General features: G+C 49.9%; 1 protein-coding gene across 1 annotated transcript in view; it reads right to left on the reverse strand.

The window, feature by feature from the left end:
• Positions 1 to 22,597, reverse strand: part of LOC141117522 (CD48 antigen-like) — a 67,861-nt gene that overhangs the window by 10,552 nt on the left and 34,712 nt on the right. Inside the window, exons 3-4 of the mRNA XM_073610419.1 lie at positions 10,344 to 10,628; positions 256 to 447 (exon numbers count right to left, since the gene is read on the reverse strand). Of these exons, the coding sequence (XP_073466520.1) occupies positions 256 to 447; positions 10,344 to 10,628 (477 nt within the window). The remainder of the gene's footprint in view (positions 1 to 255; positions 448 to 10,343; positions 10,629 to 22,597) is intronic.

Here is a 22,597-nt window from a genome sequence, read left to right on the forward strand (position 1 = left end):
GCATAAGCATTCATGCATCTCCCAGTACTTTCTCCCTCCGCACAGCCAGTAGAAGAAATTTTTTCTGTTGGATGTTTCTAAACTGTATTTTAGAATAGATCAGACTATTGATCAATGGTGAGCCGAGACAGATAACCACTGACTGGACACATACAAAGCCAATGAATAGTTCAGCCAGACAAAACTGAAATAGCAGGTTTAGGTAGGCTGAACCTTAAAAGTTTCACATACATGAAGTTGGTCTAATGTACTTACAGATCTCTTGAAGCGGTTTGGTAGTAGTATCTGTTTCTGTTTCTGGAACACTGAGTTTAGGTTCTTCGTTACATGTTTGAAATACAGCTCTGTTTTTTTCTTTTTTACACCATATTATAACTATAGCACTCAGTAATAAAACCAACACGACCGGTAAGACTAGAGGCCACCTAAGCCGATTCTGATGAGTTTCTGTAATTAAACAAATTCAGACCATAAATCCTATTGTTAAATAATGTATGTTTAGTTCAGTATACAACAATCACAGAGGTTATTTACATTACACAGTACATTTTTTTTTTATTTCCATCCACACAATTAGTATACGATGATTACATTTTATATAAAAAAACAGCCCTTGAAGAACACCTATCTATAGTTTCACTCTAAGAGCCCTTTCACACTGGGGCGGTTTGCAGGCGTTATTGCGCTAAAAATAGCGCCTGCAAACCGACCTAAAACTGCCTCTACTGTTTCTTCAGTGTGAAAGCCTGAGGGCTTTCACACTGAAGCGGTGCGCTGGTAGGAGAGAAAAAAATCTCCTGCAAACCACATCTTTGGAGCGGTGTATTCACCGCTCCTAAACCGCTCCTGCCCATTGAAATCAATGGGGCAACGTGGCTAGCTATGCGAGCAGTTTCAACCCTTTTTCGGCCGCCAGCGGGCGTTAAAACCGCACCGCTAGCGGCCGAATACCGCCGCAAAAAAGAGCTGTTTTACCGCCGACGCCCCCACCACCCCAGTGTGAAAGCAGCCTTATACCTGGTACACACTCAGTGGTGTATTTAGGTTTTGTGCTACCCTAGGCCTGGCTAAACTCGTGAAGAGTGGGGGGGGAGTATAGTGGCGCTTGGAGAGAGAGACGGATAGGTGGGAAACAAAACTATAGGTAAAGGTGATTATGATAACAAAATCCAGTGGTTGGGGGTAGCTTGGACCCTGGAAAGTTCAGTTCAGGCTTGAATGGGTTAGGAACAAGTTTGATGGGTTAAAGATGTATATAGAGCTCTAGAGGTGCAGCCAGCTGTGCAAGAGGAAGCAGCTCTGTAGATATATAATGTAGAGAACAGCGGTGCTCATCTGAGTGCAGTATAATAAAACGATCAATGATGAACCTATTAAAAAATGTAAATAAGAATTAACTCACAGGGTAAGGGCTAAAATGGTTAGTCACAAGGGGAGGGTCGCTGTGTAGACCTGATCCAGATAGCCGGCGGTGTGGGGTGCTGCTGCTGTCACGCTAGCTGCAGGGGTTTCCAAGGCTCCGAGTGAAGCTGGCAGTCGTCTCCCTGTCGGCTGTGACATCACTGGATGTGGGGAACAGGGCCTGCAGGCGCGCGTTCTGAGCATGCGTTCTCCTTCTTCAGGCTGTGAAGCATGCATGCTCCTTCTTCAGGCTTGATCACAGCCTGAAGAAGGAGAACGTATGCTCAGAACGCGTGCCTGCTGGCCCTGTGCCCCACATCCAGTGACGTCACAACCGATGGGGAGACGACTGCCAGCTTCACTCTGAGCCTTTGAAACCCCAGCAGCTAGCGAGACAGCAGCAGCATCCCACACCACCAGCTATGTGGATCAGGACTAGAAGGCAAGCCTCCCCTTGTGACTAGTCATTTTAACCCTAATGCCTCGTACACACGGTCGGATTTTCCGACGCAAAATGTTGTATGTGAGCTACTTGTCGGAAAGTCCCACCGAGTGTATGCTCCATCGAACATTTAATGTTAGACTTTCCGCCAGCAAATATTTGCTAGCAGGTTCTCAAATTTTCCACCAACAAAACGTTGTTGTCGGTAAGTCCGATCGTGTGTACACAAGTCCGGCACACATAAGTTCACGCATGCTCGGAATCAACCAGAAGGAGCCGCACTGGCTATTGAACTACCGCCTTAAGGCTTAAACTAAAACCACAGACCGAAGGTGAGTAAACCGTTATGCTGATAAATCGAAGGCCTATTGTTCTTGAACAGGGGCAGACTGACAACTCATGGGTCCCCCGGGCAATAGAAGATCATGGGGCCCCCTGTGTCAGCGCATACACTCAAGCCACACCTGCACAGGGGGACACGGGGGGGGGCACACAGGAAGACACGGGGGGAAGAGCACACAGGGAGACACTGAGGGGGAGAGCACACAGGGGGACACTGTGGGGGGAGGAAGAGCACACAGGGGGACACTGTGGGGGGAGCACACAGGGGGACACTGTGGGGGGAGCACACAGGGGGACACTGTGGGGGGAGCACACAGGGGGACACTGTGGGGGGGAGCACACAGGGGGACACTGTGGGGGGAACACACAGGGGGACACTGTGGGGGGAGCACACAGGGGGACACTGTGGGGGGGGCACACAGGGGGACACTGTAGGGGGGGCACACAGGGGGACACTGTGGGGGGGCACACAGGGGGACACTGTAGGGGGGGCACACAGGGGGACACTGTGGGGGGGAGCTTACAGGGAGACACTGTGGAGGGAAAAGCACACAGGGAGACACTGTGGGGGGGAGAACGCACAGGGAGATACTGGGGGGAGCACACAGGGGGACACTGTGGTGGGAGGGAGAGCACACAGGGAGACACTGTGGGGGGGGGAGAGCACACAGGGAGACCATAGGAGGGGGAGGGCACAGGGGGACACTGGGGAGGGGGGAAGCACACAGGGGGGACACTGTGGGGGTGGAGAGCACACAGGGAGACACTGTGGGGGGAGAGCAAACAGGGGGACACTGGGGGGAGGGAGAGCACAATTGGGGACACTGGGGGGGGCAAACAGGGGGACACTGTGGGGGAAAGCACACAGGGGAACACTGGGGAGGAGCATACAGGGGGACACTGTGGGGGGAGCACACAGGGGGACACTGTGGGGGGGAAGCACACAGGGGGACACTGGGGGGGAAGCACACAGGGGGACACAGGGGGGAGTCCACAGGGAGACACTGGAGGGGGAGAACACAGGGAGACACTGGAGGGAGAGCACACAGGGAGACACTAGGGGGGAGAGCATACAGGAGGACACTGTGGGGGGAGGGAGAGCACACAGGGGGACACTTTGGGAGGGGGGAGAGCACACAGGGGGACACTGTGGGGGGGAGCACACAGGGGGACACTGTGGGGAGGAGCACACAGGGGGACACTGTGGGGGGGCACACAAGGAGACACTGTGGGGGAAAGAGCACACAGGGAGACACTGTGGGGGGGGGGAGCACACAGGGAGACACTGGGGGGAGCACACAGGGAGACACTGAGGGGAGGGAGAGCACACAGGGAGACACTGTGGGGGGGGAGCACACAGGGGGACACTGTGGGGGTGGAGAGCACACAGGGGGATACTGTGGGGGGAGAGCAAACAGGGGCACACTGGGGGAGTGAGAGCTCACTTGGGGACACTGGGGGGAGCACACAGGGGGACACTGTGGGGGTGGAGAGCACACAGGGGGATACTGTGGGGGGAGAGCAAACAGGGGCACACTGGGGGAGTGAGAGCTCACTTGGGGACACTGGGGGGAGCACACAGGGGGACACTGTGGGCGGAAGCACACAGGGGAACACTGGGGGGGAGCATACAGGGGGACACTGTGGGGGGAAGCACACAGGGGGACACTGGGGGGGAAGCACACAGGGGGACACAGGGGGGAGTCCACAGGGAGACACTGGAGGGGGAGAACACAGGGAGACACTGGAGGGAGAGCACACAGGGAGACACTGGGGGGGAGAGCATACAGGAGGACACTGTGGGGGGAGGGAAAGCACACAGGGGGACACTTTGGGAGGGGGGAGAGCACACAGGGGGACACTGTGGGGGGGAGCACACAGGGGGACACTGTGGGGAGGAGCACACAGGGGGACACTGTGGGGGGGCACACAAGGAGACACTGTGGGGGAAAGAGCACACAGGGAGACACTGTGGGGGGGGAGCACACAGGGAGACACTGGGGGGAGCACACAGGGAGACACTGAGGGGAGCACACAGGGGGACACTGTGGAGGGGAGGGAGAGCACACAGGGAGACACTGTGGGGGGGGAGCACACAGGGGGACACTGTGGGGGTGGAGAGCACACAGGGGGATACTGTGGGGGGAGAGCAAACAGGGGCACACTGGGGGAGTGAGAGCTCAATTGGGGACACTGGGGGGAGCACACAGGGGGACACTGTGGGCGGAAGCACACAGGGGAACACTGGGGGGAGCATACAGGGGGACACTGTGGGGGGAGCACACAGGGGGACACTGTGGGGGGGAAGCACACAGGGGGACGCTGGGGGGAGAAGCACACAGGGGGACACTGGGGGGGGAAGCACACAGGAGGACACTGTGGGGGAGCATACAGGGGGACACTGGGGGGAGGGAGCATATAGAGGGACACTGTGGGGGGGAGAGCATACAGGGGCACACTGTGGGGGGGCGAGCTCAAAGGGGGACACTGTGGGTGGAGAGAACACAGGGGGACACTGTGGGGGGGAGAGCACACAGGGGGACACTGTAGGTGGAGAGAGCACACAGGGGGACACTGTGGGGCAGGGGAGAGCATACAGGGGGACACTGTGGGGGGAGAGAGCATACAGGGGGACACTGTGGGGGGGGGAGCACACAGGGGGACACTGTGGGGGTGGGGGGACCAGGAGAGACCTTTATGAGCCCTCCCTCCAATGGCGGCCCTGGTGTCTCTATAGTGGCCAAGTGCCCAATGGGTCAGTCCGCCCCTGTTCTAGAAATATTTAGAAATTGTAAAAGGTATAATCTAATGGTTCACACTACAGATAGGGTTTAATCAAATATAAATGTTAAAGACCAAATTCATCCAAAACTAATATTTGAAATTTGGGAGGTCTGAATGACCAGTTGACTGCTCTAGATGTCTAAGTGGGGGTTCAAACTGCAGTAATTTTAAAGCCATAAAGCCAAGCAAGAGAATTCTTGCCCTCTGGCTGTATTCTCTATGCTGTAAAATAAAGATAGAAAGCAGTTGTAAACAAAAGGCAACCTCTTTTGTAAAATTACTGTGAGTAGAACTGTGGAGACCTAGCCACTTGAATTTAAAGCAGATATCACCACATACCTGGCCTGGGTGCTTCCCTCCTCCTTCTCTCTCTTTTATTGACAAAGAGCCCGGGTCAGGAGGAAGTTACATATTGCAACTTCCTCCCAAGGTGCCGCGGAGGAGGGTAGGTGGAGCATTAGGCTCTGTCAGTTACATTAAGTGTGGTCGGTCTGGCCATTCACCGGATAATTTATGGGGGCGCCAGTCCCTGCCTCCCTGGCCAAGTACGCCCCATAACACTGGTGCCAGTCCCTGCCCCACGGCCCAGTCCGCCCCATAACACTGGCGCTACAGAAAAAGTGTAGCGCAAGCCGCCGGGGACTGTTTCCGTGCGGGAGCCGGGATGACTTTTTTTCATGCAGGGGGTGGCTTTTTTGCTGCCCCCCTAAAAAGTGGCGCCTTAGGCCTGGGCCTTGTTGGCCTAGGCCAAGATACAGCACTGTACACACATAATGTATGTTTTTTTTTCGCTCAACCCGGTTGGAGCAGCTGTACTAATGATCCAACGTCAGTCCAGAGATCTCCCACTCTGAGCTGGTGGCAGAGAGTGTTAATTGAGAGCTGGTCGACTGCAGGTTTTCCAGCATGCTCGTCCGACAGAAGATGTTGGCTGCCATACACACAGGCAGAATGTTGGCCTGTTTTTATGGAACCGGACGATGTCACCCAGCATTTGACCCGTGTGTACGGGGCTTTACTCTGCACACCTTGGTGGCCCTCATGGGTGGATACAATAGCAGGTTTGTGATGTAACAGACTCACGCCCCTCCTACTTACAACCTTGTCTCCTACCCTTGCAATTCTAAAGTACTAAAGTTCTGTCATAGCAAACACACATACCAGCCAATGCAAGATGACCTGTGTGTCCAGTCTGAAAACTGGAAGGAACTGTTTTGCCTAAGGGTACTTCTTATTTCATGTATATAATTTATTAGTGCCATACCTATAATAGAGCATGACATTTCACTGAGACACTCTGTGATAACACAGCTGGCCTGATGCTTCTCTCCTGTTTATTTCCTGGGGTCCTTCTTTGGAAGTCCACATCACTGCTGCCATGATGTGGACACTTCTTATTGGTGGAGGTGACAGTTCTAACAGTTGGATCCTCTCTCATAGGCTCCAGAGGCAGGAGAACAAGTGGGGAGGTGGTGCCCAAGAAGATGACAAGCGGAAAATATTTCTGGTCTACAGGACAAGAAATTAACTTGGCCCATAAAGGAAATTGTGACTTCGATCCATTTTTTTAGGAAGAGGTATTTAGAAATAAGATTAAGGAGAATGGTAATTGATGCATGATCTGATGCACTATTTACATTTCATTCTTGCCTGGAGTTGGGCTTTAAAAGTGGTTCAAACGTTAAAGGTTTTTTGGGCACTTAAACCCCCCTTCCTAACCAGACCAATTTTCAGCTTTCAGTGCTCTCACATTTTGAATGACAATTACTCAGTCATGCAACACTGTACCCATAAGAATTGTTTTTTTTTTTTGTTTTTTTTCCCACGCAAATACAGCTTTTGGTAGTATTTAATCACTTGTTTTTTTTTTTTTTTTTTTTTTTTTTTTTGCGGTATAACGGAAAAAAAACGAAAATTTTGTAAAAAAATGCATTTTGCAAATTAGTAATTTTTCTTCATAAATGTTGGCCAAAGGGTATACTGCTACGTATCTTTGATAAAAATAACCAAAAACAGTGTATATTTGGTCTTTGTGAAAGTTACAGTCTACAAGCTATGGTGCCAATGGTGAAAATTGATTACACCTGATGTACTGACAGCCTATCTCATTTCTTGAGACACTAACAAGCCAGGAAAGTACAAATGACCCCTTTTTGGAAAGTAGACATTTCAACGTAAATACGTTGAAGACGTAAGAGGCATAGTGAGTTTTTTGAAGTTGTATTTTTTTCCTGCAGTTCTTTGAAAAATTAAGATTTTTTTTCTTTTTTTTCCCCACAAAATTGTCATATTAACAGGTTATTTCTCACACACAGCATATGCATACTTACAACTACACCCCAAAACACATTCTACTACTCCTCCCAAGTGGCAATGGCAATGCCACATGTGTGAGACTTTTACACAGCCTGGTCACATACAGAGGCCCAACATACAAGGAGCACCATCAGGTGTTCTAGATACATAAATTACACATTTCATTTCTTGACTACCTCTAATGCTGTGTACACACGAGCGGAATGTCCGTCAGAAAAAGTCAAACGGGAGCTTTTCATCATATATTCCGATTGTGTTTATGCCCCACCGGACTTTTTATGCCGAATTCTGACGGACCTAGAAAGTCCGGAACCAATTCCTATTGGGAAAACCGCTCATCTGTATGCTGTTCCGACGTACCAAAAACAAGCACTTGCTCTGAAGCAAGTACGAGATGGAAGCTATTGGCTACTGGCTATTGAACTTCCTTTTTCTAGTCCCATCGTACGTGTTGTACGTCACCGCGTTCTTGACAGTCGGGCTTTGGTGTGATCGTGTGTACGCAAGAGCAGCATTCCGTTGGAAAAACCTTCAGGGTTTATTCCGATGGGAAAACCGGTCGTGTGTACATGGCATTACACTTTTGAAGGCCCTGGAGGACCAGGACAATAGAAACGCCTAAAAAATTACCTCATTTTGGAAAGTTAACACCGCAATGTATGTTCTATGAGGCATAATTAGCCTTTTGAACATGCCATTTTTTTCCATAAGGTTTTGGAAAATGTAGGAAAAAAATGAAAACGCATTTTCTTTTACACAAAGTTGTCCATGTATAAGATATCTCTAACACACAGCATGTACATACCAAAAATTACACGGAAGGATGGGCACTCATTTAGCATGGATGGGCACGGATGAGCACTGATGTGGCATTGATGAGCTCTGATATGGCATGCATAATCATGCATAAGGCATGGATGGCCATGGATGAGGCATGAATGAGGCATGAATGAGCCATGGATAGGCAAGAATGAGCTGTGGATAAGCACGGATGAGCCATGGATGAGCATGTATGAACCATGAAGGGGCACGGATGAGCCATGGATGGGCATGGATGGGCACGGATAAGCCATGAATAGGCACAGATCGGGGCTGTGGGCGCTTCATATCCAGCCCACAAGCGCTGCACCCGCTCCCTTCTCTCCTCGCAAACTGTACCAATCGGTGCGAGGAGAGGGGAGGAGCTGAACCGGACATGCTCCGGTTTGTTGAAAAGTGATCGCTCCATCACTGGATGGAGCGATCATGTGGTAAAGGGCCACTGTCATTGGCCATTTACCCCGATCCATGATGCAACGGGTGCGGAAGACCCAACGGTCACAGGAAATCCCGGGTGTGCACGATTCTGGGAGGACGTCATAGTACGCCCTCCCAGAATTAGCCGACCGCGCTGTAGCCGTCATTCGGCTATGGCCCGGTCAGCAGTTGGTTAAGGTAAAAACCCTCTGCGTGCAGCCCTGTTTTTGGTTTAGGAATTTTAACTGGTGACAGGTTTTCTTTCTCTTTTAGACCCCTGATGTCTCACCTATCCTCCAATAAAAACAATTGTAGTGTAGATCGCACTGCATTCGTTTTTTTTTTCTCCAGTCATATTGGCTGGGGTTAGTGACACGAGGACCAGTGTCCGTAACAGAGTGGGGAGCAGACATTTTCTGGTCTCTCCCCTCTACCCAGCAGCACCTGCCATGCCAGTCCCAGGTGTGGGGATGAGCTTGTAGAGCCCAGGTAACATGGCAGGGGCATGTGCGGGGGTCTTTACCGAAGGCTGCAGAGCCACTGGATCACTTGCATCTGACAGCTGACAGTTGCCCTTCAAAATGTATTTATATTTAAAGAGATACTGGGAAAAGGTTTTTGCTTCTACTAATCTTATTAAAGTCTAGAGTTCTCCTGGTGAAGTTGTGCATATGTACCCTTATGCGAGTGGTGTGTAGGCAGGTTGTCTACACATGGAAAGTTTTCCGTAAGCAAGTGAGACAGGCTGCCTGGGCTGGGAAGGGGTTAAACCTGTTTCTGCAGTTTTCTGGTCGTTTATGACCTGGGCTCTTCCCCCTCCTCTGTGCTGTGGATAAAAGGGGAAAGGGCTCTGCACAAACAGCTGCTACTTCATGGGAAAAAGAGATGCTGAACAGACATGATGTAAGTTTGCTGCACCTTGAAGTCCATCGGAGGCACCGGGGTTCCGGAGGACATCCAGGCCATAGTCAACACTAACATGGACCATCAACTCATAGAAGTATGCCTGGGCAGCCACACAACTGTAGTTAGGATTAGGGATTGGACTTGTTGATATTTGACTGTAATGTTAAAGTCTCTTCATTAAAGTTACATTAACTGTTCCTATCATGGTCTGAGGTTATTCAAAAGGGTGAATGTTGGTTCTGGCATATCTAAGGAACCAGGGTTTGTAAGGCACAAAGGGGTATGAAGTGACATCATTACATGTCAGCAAGACAAGAAGAGGAGTGTGGTTGCTAGGAGTAACACATACAAGTTCAAGACACCAAGCAACCAGTCGTTAAGCATGGTATCTGGCAAGGTGACAGGTCCTCCAGTAGCTTGGGGTTCATTGTCTGGCTCCCTCCCTAGCAGTTGGTGTTCAATAGCAACTGGATCTGAACCCATATTATGGAGATCTATGGCCTGGTTGCGAGGTACGGGAAGGAAGGAGTTAATGAGTCCGCGTTGGGTGCCTGGGTGCCCTGGCGGGACCCCATTCTGTTACTGAGAGTGAGGTAACAGAGGTACACTGGACTGGTGGAGTGGGCGTAGGATCAGCACATGCTGCCTAATGCAACATACAAGTTACAGCGTGTTGTGACATGGGAAGCACTTTTCAGAGGAACTCTATTTTAATTACTGCACACAGTGAAGGCTCCTCTCTAAGTAGGGGAAATGCCTTAATGTTAGATTCTCCACATGACCGAAGTCTCCGCCTGGTCCCGGGCATTGATGACCCCTGGGAGCATACAACTCGGCAAGGATATGCCACAGGCGTGTCTGAAGACAAATATAATACAATTGTGCAAATTCTGTCATTAATGTAATCAAATCTCACCTTTGCCTTGACATGATTTTAATGTATGAGAAACATTCTTCTGGTCAGCAGGGTTCCGTACTGTACACAGGACCTCTCTGTCTAAAGATCCTGGCTGCAGAGACATCTGGATTGTGGGACCAGTGCTATTATACAGCTTAAAATTGTCTGAGCTGTTGTCTCTATATTTCCACGTATATGACAGGGATGTTGTGTTTCCTCGGACATAGCAATGAAGAGTAAAATTACATCCGTCACTGGTATCGATTTCATCGTCAATCCTTATAGATGGAGCAGGAACAGGTTCTGCACAATGAAACAATAATATGTGTTAAACAGCAATATTAGGAAACAAAGTGAAAATATTCAGTAGACTCTCAAATGTATTGCCATATTCCTGCTTTTTAGACATACTTAAAAAAGTACATCTAAGCCCCCCGCTAGGGTGCCCACGTGTCCCGGATTGCCCGGGATTGTCCCTTATTTTTGATTTTTGTCCCGTGTCCCGGGCACCTTCATTCCGGGACAATACAGTGTCCCGGAATGAAAAAAAAACCACACCGCCGGCACCAGTCTGGCTCGCCACCCTTGTAATCATTATAACTGTGAGTAACACATGACACACATCATATGCCTAACTGGTTGCTAGGCTAGGGCCGCATGCCCCACGTCTAGCAACCAGTGATGTCAGCTGACACCGTCTGTCACGTGGGCAGTCAGTGCAGTGGGCACCCTACGGGCTACGGCTGAGCAGCGTGCCTCCAAGAGACAGAGAGAGCAGCCGCCAGCCTGGCCCATGCAGCCACACTGACTTACTAACCTGTGCCCTGCCCAGTCAGTTCAGCTGTGCCCAGTCAGTGCCAGTCCCGGGGCCGCCGACTACTCCAGCAGCCGCCAGCCAGTGCAGCAGCACATTGCCAGCAGCGCAGCCCGACTCCGAGCTGCCCGACTTCAACTTCTCTCCTGAGCCTCGTCCGAGTCCTCCCTCCCTCCCGCCCACGAGGTCCGTGAGTTCGCCGACCGCCAGACAAACTTCCAGGCTAGTGTAACTTACACTTCTTTGTTAAAGTGAGCACTGAGCAATGCATGCTCCCCCTCCGTTCTGCTGCTGTCCCCCACCCCCCTGAGATCTGCTGCTGTCCCCCACCCCCCTGAGATCTGCTGCTGTCCCCCACCCCCCTGAGATCTGCTGCTGTCCCTCACCCCCCTCAGATCTGCTGCTGTCCCCCACCCCCCTCAGATCTGCTGCTGTCCCCCAACTCCCTCAGTTCTGCTGCTGTCCCCCACCCCCCTCAGATCTGCTGCTGTCCCCCACCCCCCTCAGATCTGCTGCTGTCCCCCACCCACTCAGATCTGCTGCTGTCCCCTACCCCCCTCAGATCTGCTGCTGTCCCCCACCCCCCTCAGATCTGCTGCTGTCCTCCACCCCCCACAGATCTGCTGCTGTCCCCCCCACTCCCCCTCAGATCTGCTGCTCTCCCCCTCCATCTTTTCTCCGTGTCCCCCTCCGTTCTGCTGCTTTCCCCCTCTGTTCTTCCTCCGTGTCTCCCTCCATCCTGCTGTCCTCCTCCGTTCTTCCTCCATGTCCCCCTTCGTTCTGCTGCTGTCCCCCTCCGTCCTGCTGTCCTCCTCTGTTCTTCCTCCGTGTCCCCCTCCGTTCTACTGCTGTCCCCCTCCGTTCTTCTTCCGTGTCCCCCTCCGTGCTGCTGCTGTCCCCCTCCGTCCTGCTGTCCCCCTCCATTCTGCTGCTGTCCCCCCCCCGTTTTCCCCAAAAATTGGCAAAAAAAAGTATCAAAAACCATCTTTTTTGGGCGGGCGCGGGGGGTGTCCCTGAATGGCAGTTTGGAAATGTGGTCACCCTCACCCCCCCCCCCCCCAAAAAAAAATTAATGAATATTTTAGATTACCAGTCCTTAGATTTGTTGGCTGCATTGTGGTTTTTTTTTTTTTGCCTGGAGGTCTAACCTGTAACACACATCCTATCTTAGGGTTGATACACTCACTCCTCCACTGTATCTATGAGGAGGACAGCAGCATTTACGACTTCTGAAGAGATGGATTAGTTAATTTAGATTTACTTTACATAAGTGACTAACAAAGCCTAATTCCATTTTACAATTTTTATTCAGTTACAAAAACATTTTTTTTTTTACCATTTTGGGAAAAAGCTTTTACATAAATAAAAAAAAAAGCTGACTGTGAATACCCCTGTCAGGCTGGGTTCACGCTATTGCGAATTGGATGCGGGTTTCTCTGCATCCAATTAGCATGTCAGGAGCCTGTTACTGGCTCTCAAAGGTTCACACAGCTCCGGGACGGCTGCGGAGCACATTACACAGGAGTCCTGTGCATCTTCTGGTCCGTTTCAGGTCCGAATTTAGCTAAAAATTCAGACCGAAATCTGACCTGAAACGGTGAACAGGGATGCACTGGACCCCTGCTGTGAGCCGCTATGCAAGGAGATGTGAATCCAGCCTCAGGGTTACATGGTTTGTTTAAACTCTTTAATGCCTCGTACACACGATCGGATTGGTAGCCAACAAAACCGTGGAACTTTGTCCAAAGGGCATTGGCTCAAACTTGTCTTGCATACACACGGTCACACAAATGTTAGCCAACAATTACGATAGACGTTCAACCTGGATAGGGTGAAGCCAGAGGAGTCCAAGAAGGAAGACGAAGAGAAGAGGCAGTAGGTTGATACCTCAGACGTTCCCCAACTGGCTGCAGGCATTCGCCATTATGGCCAGTGTAATTAGGAAAAAGAGCCAAGAACACTGCTCTGAGCTGTTCTGCTACCTAGATGCCGTAGGTGAAGGCTATAGAGTCTATGGGGGCACTGCATGGCTGCGACATGACGAGCAGTTCCGGCAATGCAAAGGAATACGTTCGTCGTTGAGGTGGGATCACAAGGACATTAGTCTATGAATGAAGCACATGACACATTGGCTAGGGCTCTGAATCAGTTTTTTCGGGGGTGGGGGTGGGGGGGGGGGTGCGGTGGAGCTGCTACCCCAGGACAATCGGCTGGAAAGAAAAAAGGGTGTGTTGGCAGTACAATTTTGCACTTGCAAATTTGGGGGCTCGTGCCGATGCAAACACGAGTGCTCTGGGTGCGGAGGTGCCCACACCGTGTCCCGCTGTTTTAAACAGGGAAAAAGGCGTTCCAGTGAGGCTGGTAACAAAAGGGAAGGTGCCAGTGAGGGTGGAAAGGATGCAGCCTTTCCTCGATAGGTACCCAGACAGAGAGTCAGCACGGGTGTTGGGACTGGGGTTTTCGGAGGGGTTTCACGTACTGTGTACATTGACCAAGGCTCCTCCCAGGTCCCTGAACTTGCGTTCGGCTAAGCAACATTCTTAAGTGGTTTCGGAGAAACTGCGGAAGGAAGTAGCGCACAGACGCATGGGTGGCCCTTTCCTATCTGTCCCGATAGCTAATTTGGTGGTGTCCCCGTTGGGGGTGGTGCCGAAAAAAGAGCCCAATAAATTTTGGCTCATTCACCATCTCTCTTTCCCAAAAGGGGGGTCGGTTAATGATGCTATCAACCCGGAGGAATGTACAGTCAGTTATACTTCCTTCGACACGGCAGTTTTTTGGGTACGCCATTACGGGCAAGGGGCCTTTATGGCGAAAGCGGATGTGGAGTTGGCATTCCAGCTACTGCCTGTATACCCGGATAGTTTTTATTTACTGGGATGCTACTGGGAGAACACATTCTACGTAGACTGCTGTCTGTCCATGGGATGTTCGATTTCCTGTGCCTTATTTGAAAGGTTCAGCTCGTTTGTAGAATGGGTGGTGAGGGACGTTTCAGGGGTGAATTTGATCATTCATTATATGGATGACTTCCTGTGTGTGGGCCCGGCCACCTCAAAGATCTGCGCGGTGCTATTGACCACGTTGGAACATATCGCAGACAGGTTTGGGATCCCGCTGGCACCAGAAAAGACGGAGGGTCTGACCACGGTGCTAAGTTTTTTAGGCATTGTCTTGGACTCAGGAGCAATGGAATGTCGGCTGCCTGAGGACAAGTTGCTGGCCCCCAAGGAGGAGATTATGCTGGGTCTGCGCAAGGTTCAACTGCTAAGGTTGCAGTCGCTGCTGGGGAAGTTGAATTTTGCATGCCGTATCCTGCCAATGGGGAGAGTATTTTGCAGAACAGCAGGGATTAGGGTTCCTACCCATTATGTTTGCTTGGTTTGGGAGCATCAGGAAGACCTGAGGGTGTGGCACTAGTTTTTGGAGTCCTTTAACGGGCAGGCTTTGTGGATGTCTGGGCCAGTAAGTAATTTTGACCTAGAACTCTACACTGATGCGGCAGGGGCATCGGGGTTCGGGGCATTTTTTCAAGGCAAATGGAGTGCTGGCCTGTGGTTGGACTCTTGGAAGGAGGCTGGTTTCACTCACAACCTGGTGCTTCTGGATTGTTTCCGGTGGTGCTGGTTGTGGAGTTGTGGGGGGAATTTTTCAGGAACCTGAAAGTGCGTTTCCATGGGGATAATCTCAGGGTGGTGCAGGTTATCAACAGGGTATCCGTCTCGTCCCCACCGGTGGTGCGCATGTTACAGCGCTTGGTGTTACGATGTATGCAACTGAATGTTTTTATCTATGCGGTGCACCTTCCGGGAGTGGAGAACGTCATAGCTGATGCTTTGTCTCGCTTTCAGTGGGACAGGTTCCGGGAGTTGGCGCCGGGGGCAGAGCAACACGGGATTCCTTGTCCTGGCTTTGAAAGATAGCCTTGGGGTCGTCTCCAGATGGATTCGACGGTCAGTGACTGAGGCTGCGTGGGCGGCTTACAGCAAGGTATGACAAGAATGACTAACTTTGATTCAGCAATTGGACGCAGACCAGGATGGGCCAGAGGTTTGTCTGCTGGTTCCCTATTTTGTATCAAGAAACCTGGAAAACGGGGTGTCGGTTCTGGATAAGGAATTAGCCGGATTGGCGTTCTTATTCAAACTGAAGGGGTGTCAGGATTTCACAAAAGATTTCAGGGTGAAACAAGTATTGAAGGGGTATAGGCGCTCTCAGAAGTGCTGGACACCAGGCGCCCAGTATTGTTTGAGATTTTACAGAAGGTCCAGCTGGGGTGTTTCTGTTCATCGGCCTATGAGGCAGTGCTATTTAGGGCAGCTTTTACACTGGCTTTTTTTGGAGTGTTCAGGATAGGGTAGTTTGTTAGCCCATCTAGAGCGGTACACAGGGGTATGTTGGATCGGGAGGTCTGCTGCAAAGAGGATGCGGTGTCCCTTATCATTAGGCGATCGAAAACAGATCAAGGGGGAAAAGGTAAGAAGGTGCAGATTTTTTCTTTGCCTGGGTCCCTGTTGTGTCCGGTCGAGGCGGTGAAGGAGTTTTTGGCTATACGACCGGGGGTGGTGGGGGCCTTTCTTATTAATGCTGATGGGTCCCCTCTGTCGCGATTCCAATTTGTTGCGGTGTTCCGGAAATGTTTACGGGCAATGGGCCTGGAGGAGAGGGAATTCTCATACCACTCCTTCAGAACAGGGGCAGCTACGGAAGCAGTGAGATGTGGGTTAGATGATGATGCAGTCAAACGCCTTGGCAGATGGGAATCACAGAGGTTCCAGATTTATGTTAGGCCCCACCTGTTGGTTGATTGAGACTTGGGGGGGGGGGCATCGGTGACTTGTAATAGTTGTGATGACAAGAGACTGTGGTTATTTGGAGTTTTTGTTTTTGTTTTCTTTCAGATGGAAGGCACGGATTGATTTGGATACCAAGCCACTCGTATGTGTTTCGGGGGGCAAAACGGGGTGATGTGGGGCCTGAGGGGAGGCAGCTGGGCATTTCCAGACATGAAGCCTGTATACGGTGGTTGGGGGTGCCAGGAATGTTATGGATTAGGGTGGTTGCAGAGGTGCACAAATTTGCGTGTTGGGACAGGCCGCCGGACGTATTCGTTTTACACGTAGGTGGCAATGATTTGGGGGTATGGTCCATTCTGGACATATCGAGAGACATGAAGTTTGATTTCTTGCGTCTCCGCATGTCCTTCCCTGATATGCTGGTTGTGTGGTCCGACATGATTGCTCGGAATAATTGGCGATTAGCTAAATTGGTAGAATGAATTAACAACGCGGGTAAAAAGGGACATCAGCAGATTTGTTGTTCGGAATGGGGGTTTGGCTATCCGGCATTGGGAATTGGAGGTGGACACCTGGAGATACCTGAGAGGGGACGGGGTAAACCTGAATGATGTGGGGATCGATATGTGGGCCCTTGGTTTGCAGGATGGCATCCAGAGCATTGGGAGTGTGGAGGGGCACCCAAGGGTAAGGTTTTCCCCTTTGGGTGCTGTGGCGGGTGTTGGTCTTTGCCGGAGAAGGAAGACACCTGGAAAGGATGAGTTCGGGACCCATCGGTGGTATGGGTCCTGATGGTGGTATTCCAGTTAACAGTGGTTTAACTGGAAGTTGGTTAATTGGTGCACTGCGGTCAGTGGGTTGTCTCAGAGCCAGCATGTTGGCGAGAGGCCTATTAATCAATTTAATTTAAGGTACCGCAGTGCCAGTTTGAATCTGATGGTAGGTGAAGGTGTCTGGCAAAGACCAACGCTAGGCAAGGGATATGCTTTATTACAGATGTTTTTACGGTTATGTTAAAAGTTAAATTTTATTGGTTAATAAAGGAGACTGCTACGGCCAATGTTTTACTCCAAAATTAGTGTGGTCTCAAGTTAATGGGGGATTAAGGATATGGGTTAGTGGAGCAAGAATTGGGTCTGACAGTATGGTATATGACATCTGTTATACAATGTCATGCAACACTGTACCCCAATACATTTACATCATTGTTTTTAACACAAATAGAGCTTTCTTTTGGTGGTATTTAATCCGTTTTTTTTATGTATATTTTATTATATAAATGGAAAAAGACCGAAATTTTTGACCAAAAAAATTTTTTTTTACATGCTGCTATAAAACATAATAAAAGAATTAAAAAAATTGAATTTCTTCATAACTTGTTTTCTGCTACATGTCTTTGGTAAAAAAAATCCTAATAAGTGTATACTGTATACATTGGTTTGCGTGAAAGTTATAGCATTTACAAATGATGGTATTTTGTAGTGGAAATTGTATTTATTTTTTTCTACTAGTGATGGTGGTGATCAGCAACTTATAGAGGGCCTGTGATAATGCGTCAGGCAATCTGCCACTAAGTGTCACTGTGTGGGTACTAGCTAATTGCACTGACATCTCCAATGACACTAATACAGTGTTCAAAGCTAATAATATACACTGTCACTGTACTAATAACACTGGCTGGGAAGAGGTTAACATTCAGGGGCAATCTAAGGGTTAACTGTGTGCCTACTAATGTTTACTGTGTGTAATGTGTATAATGTGTGCTGTTTTTACTCTCCACTAGGGATGGGTGAACAGTTTGACCTAAGAATTAGTTCGGGCCGAACATTTCCCTGTTCGGCCATTCACCAAACACCCGAATTTTCAGGGTGTTTGCTTGGTGTTCGACCCAACGAACACCCTGCAAACATAACGTTTAGACTTTTTGACATGGTATGATTTGTGTAAGCTGCAATAGTGGTTTTAATAATTCCTAATAGGTTGATCAAGGGCCTGTATAATTACAATAGACCAGTTTCAAGACATGCATAATTAGGTGTAAATACAATCAGTGGGATTGGCAAGATTCTCCTTTACAGCATAGAAACCTATTTCTGTCAATTCAACACAGTTCAGTGCTGATCCCTTGAGGAGTTGAAACCAATCTACTTAGGGGAGAGCGTGCTAGAGCTTGCAGTGGCTTCAGCAGTTGAGTATCCACCTTGAGCTTGTTCCACAACTAAACATACTATTAGTTCCAGCTTTAAGAGTAGGGTTGCCACCTTTTCTTCAAGCCAAACCTGAGCACTTTAGCAGCGCATGGTACAATTTTTTTTTTTGTAGTACAATAAATTCATTACCTCTGTACAATGCAACGAACGACAATTTTTTATGTCGTATACACTATACATTTAGTTTTGTGATTAAATAACATTTCTGGAGGGTATGATGGGGGCAGTATGTACTGGAGAGGAGTGCGGAGGGTATGATGGGGGTAGTATTTACGGGAGAGGAGTGCGGAGGGTATGATGGGGGTAGTATGTTAGGGAGATTAGTGCGGAGGGTATGATGGGGGCAGTATGTAGGTGAGAGAAATGCAGAGGGTATGATGGGGGTAGTATGTACATGAGAGGAGTGCGGAGGGTATGATGGAGGCAGTATGTAAAGGAGAGGAGTGCGGAGGGTATGATGGGGGGCAGTATATACGGGAGAGGAGTGCGGAGGGTATGATGGGGCAGTACGTACAGGAGAGGAGTGCGGAGGGTATTATGGGGGCAGTATGTATGGGAGAGGAGTGCGGAGGGTATGATCGGGGCAGTATGTATGGGAGAGGAGTGCGGAGGGTATGATGGGGGCAGTACGTACAGGAGAGGAATGCGGAGGATATGATGGGGGCAGTATATACGGGAGAGGAGTGCGGAGGGTATGATGGGGGCAGTATGTATGGTAGAGGAATGCGGAGGGTATGATGGGGGCAGTATGTACGGGAGAGGAGTGTGGAGGGTATGATGGGGCAGTATTGTCATAAACCTTGGAATACTGGATTGTCATGAAGCTTGGAATACTGAAGTATTTCTCCTTTGATTCATAATGCTGGGACAAATACTGTTAGGAGATGCTGATGTCAATTCCAGCCACCTGTCTGTCTGTTGCCTGCTAGAATGTGTTTATTGTAAATAAGTCTAGTATGGGATCTAAGAGTCATTAGATCCCCATTGTTGTTTGTGTTAATTAACTCTGCTAATGTGTGAAGAAGAGTTCTGTGTTGATCTGTGATAATGTTGATTGTGTTTTCTGAGCTACAAGACGGCCAGTCTGACCTAAAGGTCATGACTGAGTCATCTAGGCTGTCTAAAGGGATTAGTTAATTAGCCTATGTTAATTAGGTTTCTGGTCACAGGTGTATGTTCAGAGTAATATGAGCAGTAGGTATGCACCTCCTCTTTTACTATATAAAAGAGCCTGTATTCCTTTCAATAAAAGAGATTCCTGGTTGAACTTACATACAGCCTGCCTGGTGTTTGTTCTGAGCTATCACAACTGGATTTGAATGGCACATAGCTGTAGTTCAATTCCCGGAGCATCGGATGACCGAACCATCAGACGTTGCAATCTGATTCAATAGTCACAGAGGAGTGTCAGGAGAGTGGAACCAGGGCAAGCAGTTGGCAGCGGTGGGATTTGCTCTCCAGTTACTGGGACACTCCAAACCACCACAGTGAATGGCCAGCTATGCAGCTTGCAGGAGAGCCACACTGAAAGACTTACTTGAGAGCCGTGGAGGGACCGGTGGGACAAAGAACAAGGCCACCCTGAGCAGTGAGCTAGCCAAGATGGATCAGAGGGATGGTGATGCGGGACCCCAGTCAGTTGAAGACTTGTTTCAGCAACAAGTTCGAGAGTGGTTGGCATTATATGGTGCTAACCCATCAGAGACCGCCATACAGAATGCCATTAGAGACATCGAGCTGCAGGATGAGCAACAAGAGAGAGAATTAGAGCGGCAGCATGAGCGGAAAATGGCGGAAATACGGCAATCGGAGACAACACCTAAAGATACAGCGCCTTTCCGTAAGTTGCCCTTCCAGGCGTTCAAACTATTTAAAGAAGGAGAGGAGGAAATTGAAGCATTCCTGCAGGACTTTGAGAGACTATGCCAGATACATAATCTACTGTCCCAAGATGGGGTTGCCTTACTGGCGAGTAATTTGACTGGCAGAGCAGCTGATGCGTATTGAGCCCTGGAGGACGAGGATGCTAAAGATTATGACTGGGTAAAAGAAGCTCTGCTAGCCCGATTTGCCATTACACCCGAAGCCAGTCAGAGTAAGTTTAGAGAATCCCGGAAACAAGCCAACATAACATACGTGGAGTGGGCACATTGTCTGCAGCGGAACCTTAAGGGCTGGTTCCAGGGAAGCCACGCTCATACCATAGAGGACATCACCCAGCTAGTACTCTTAGAACAGTTCTTTAACCACACCCCTCCGGTAGTACGGGATTGGGTGCGAGATAAGCGATTACAGACTGTACAGCGAGTGGCTACTTTGGCTGATGAATATCTGGACTCTCGAAGGTCAGACGAAAGCGAGCGCTATCCACTATCTCGGCCCAGTTTACCAGCCTCTAACCCAACTTCAGTACCTCAGTGGTCTGCCTCTAGACCCCCAACCCGACCCAACCCTCCTAACGGACCTAAGTGCTATACCTGTAACCAAACCGGTCATCTGCAGCGAATATTGTCCTACCCGATCCACAAGGTACCGAGAGACTGCTCATCCATCCAGACCAGTGGCTCATTGCTTCCAGAACGAGCCCAACCATCGAGATGTTCAGGAAGAGTGTGGCGAACTTTTTGAGGCTGATCCCGTCCAAGCTGCTGCCGGAGATAATCGGCAGCACCATCGTCAGGCAGTATGGGTTAATGGGCAGCCGGCCCAGGGACTCCACGATTCTAGGGCTACGATTACCCTCATCCAGCCTCACATGATTCCCCAGTCAGCCCAGACCGGCCAGACTGTTGCAGTCAGGGTGGTGGGGGGCAAGGTGCTACATTTATACACCGCCTAAGTCCTCTTGGATTGGGGCTCAGGGGAGCGACAAGTGCGAGTGGGATTACTACGTGAGTTACCCGCGGAAGTACATTTGGGGAACGATTTGGGGCATTTGACTTCCTCATATGCCCCAGAGGCCAGGGGGGTTGGGGGAAGACAGAATAGAGTGGGAGGGAGGGTTTCTTTATCGTTACACTGAGGGAATGGGTACCGGGAAGCGACAGGGTCCCCACAAACAGCTAGTTGTACCCCAGAAATACAGACGGGAGCTATTGCGGCTGGCTCACGACATCCCCTTGGCCGGACATTTAGGGATAACTAAGACCCGGAGTTGGTTGTCTCATGCGTTCTTCTGGCCCAGGTTATTTGCTGAGGTGCGAGAATACTGCCGGACCTGTGAGACTTGTCAGAAAGTTGGGAAGACAGGGGATCACCCAAAAGCCTCGCTGAAACCCCTGCCGATCATTAGAGAACCCTTTAGCCACATAGCGGTTGATATTATAGGCCCACTGGCCCGCCCCAGCGCCACTGGGAAGAAGTATATTTTTACAGTGGTGGATTACGCCACCCGCTACCCGGAGGCCATTCCCTTATCCAATATCCAGGCTGATACAGTAGCAGATGCCTTACTGCGGGTATTCACTAGGGTAGGGTTTCCCCAGGAGATATTGTCCGATCAGGGTACCCAGTTCACAGCTGAGCTGACGCAGCAGCTCTGGCGTCTCTGTGGGATTAAACCCCTCCAGAGTGCCCCCTACCACCCTCAGACTAACGGGCTGTGTGAGAGATTTAACGGGACCCTGAAGCAACTGCTTCGGGCCTTCGTGGAGAGTAGGAAGGATTGGGAGAAATATCTTCCCCATCTACTGTTCGCCTATAGAGAGGTACCCCAGGAGTCCACGGGGTTTTCCCCATTTGAGCTGTTGTATGGGCGAAGGGTTAGGGGGCCCTTAGACTTAGTGAGGGCCCAGTGGGAGGGAGTAGAGGATCCAGAAGGCCTCCCCATCCTTAGTTATGTCTTGGAACTCAGGGAGCGCCTGCGCCTGCGGGAACTTACTACTCGAACATCGTCTGTTCGCCCGTTCGCCGAATTGCGAACGATATGGGCCGTTCGCGCCAAATTCGTTTGGCGCGTCACGGCCCATAATTCACTGCGGCATCGCAGTGCAATGCTGGCTGATGATTGGCCAAGCATGCACTATGACCCGCATGCTTGGCCAATTACAGCGCCGTCTGAACAGAGAGCCGTAATTGCCCAAAGCCAAGGAGGCTTTGGCCAATTATGGCTCAGGGGATTTAGTACTCGCCCCACACTATATAAGGCCGCCTGCACGGCGGCCCTGTGTAGTGTGTGTTCCGGCGTTGAAAGAGATAGACAGAGAGACAGTGTCATTTGATTTGAGTTAGATAGATTAGGCAGAACAGTCAGTCAGTTAGCTGCACTTACAGTGTATTGTGTATATATATGCATCCCAGGTGTTGCATATATATATATATACACTGTATTCAGTTTAGCTAGATCCGTTCCTGTTATCTTCTTACTGACAGGGAGGCTTGTCTTGTTACAGTATTTACAGCTACCTGAAGAAAATTGCTGGTGTTCTTTTGATCCTATTAGTACCACAGTCA

Source organism: Aquarana catesbeiana, linkage group LG13 (genome assembly GCF_042186555.1).
Source record: "Aquarana catesbeiana isolate 2022-GZ linkage group LG13, ASM4218655v1, whole genome shotgun sequence".
Taxonomy (NCBI): Eukaryota; Metazoa; Chordata; class Amphibia; order Anura; family Ranidae; genus Aquarana; species Aquarana catesbeiana.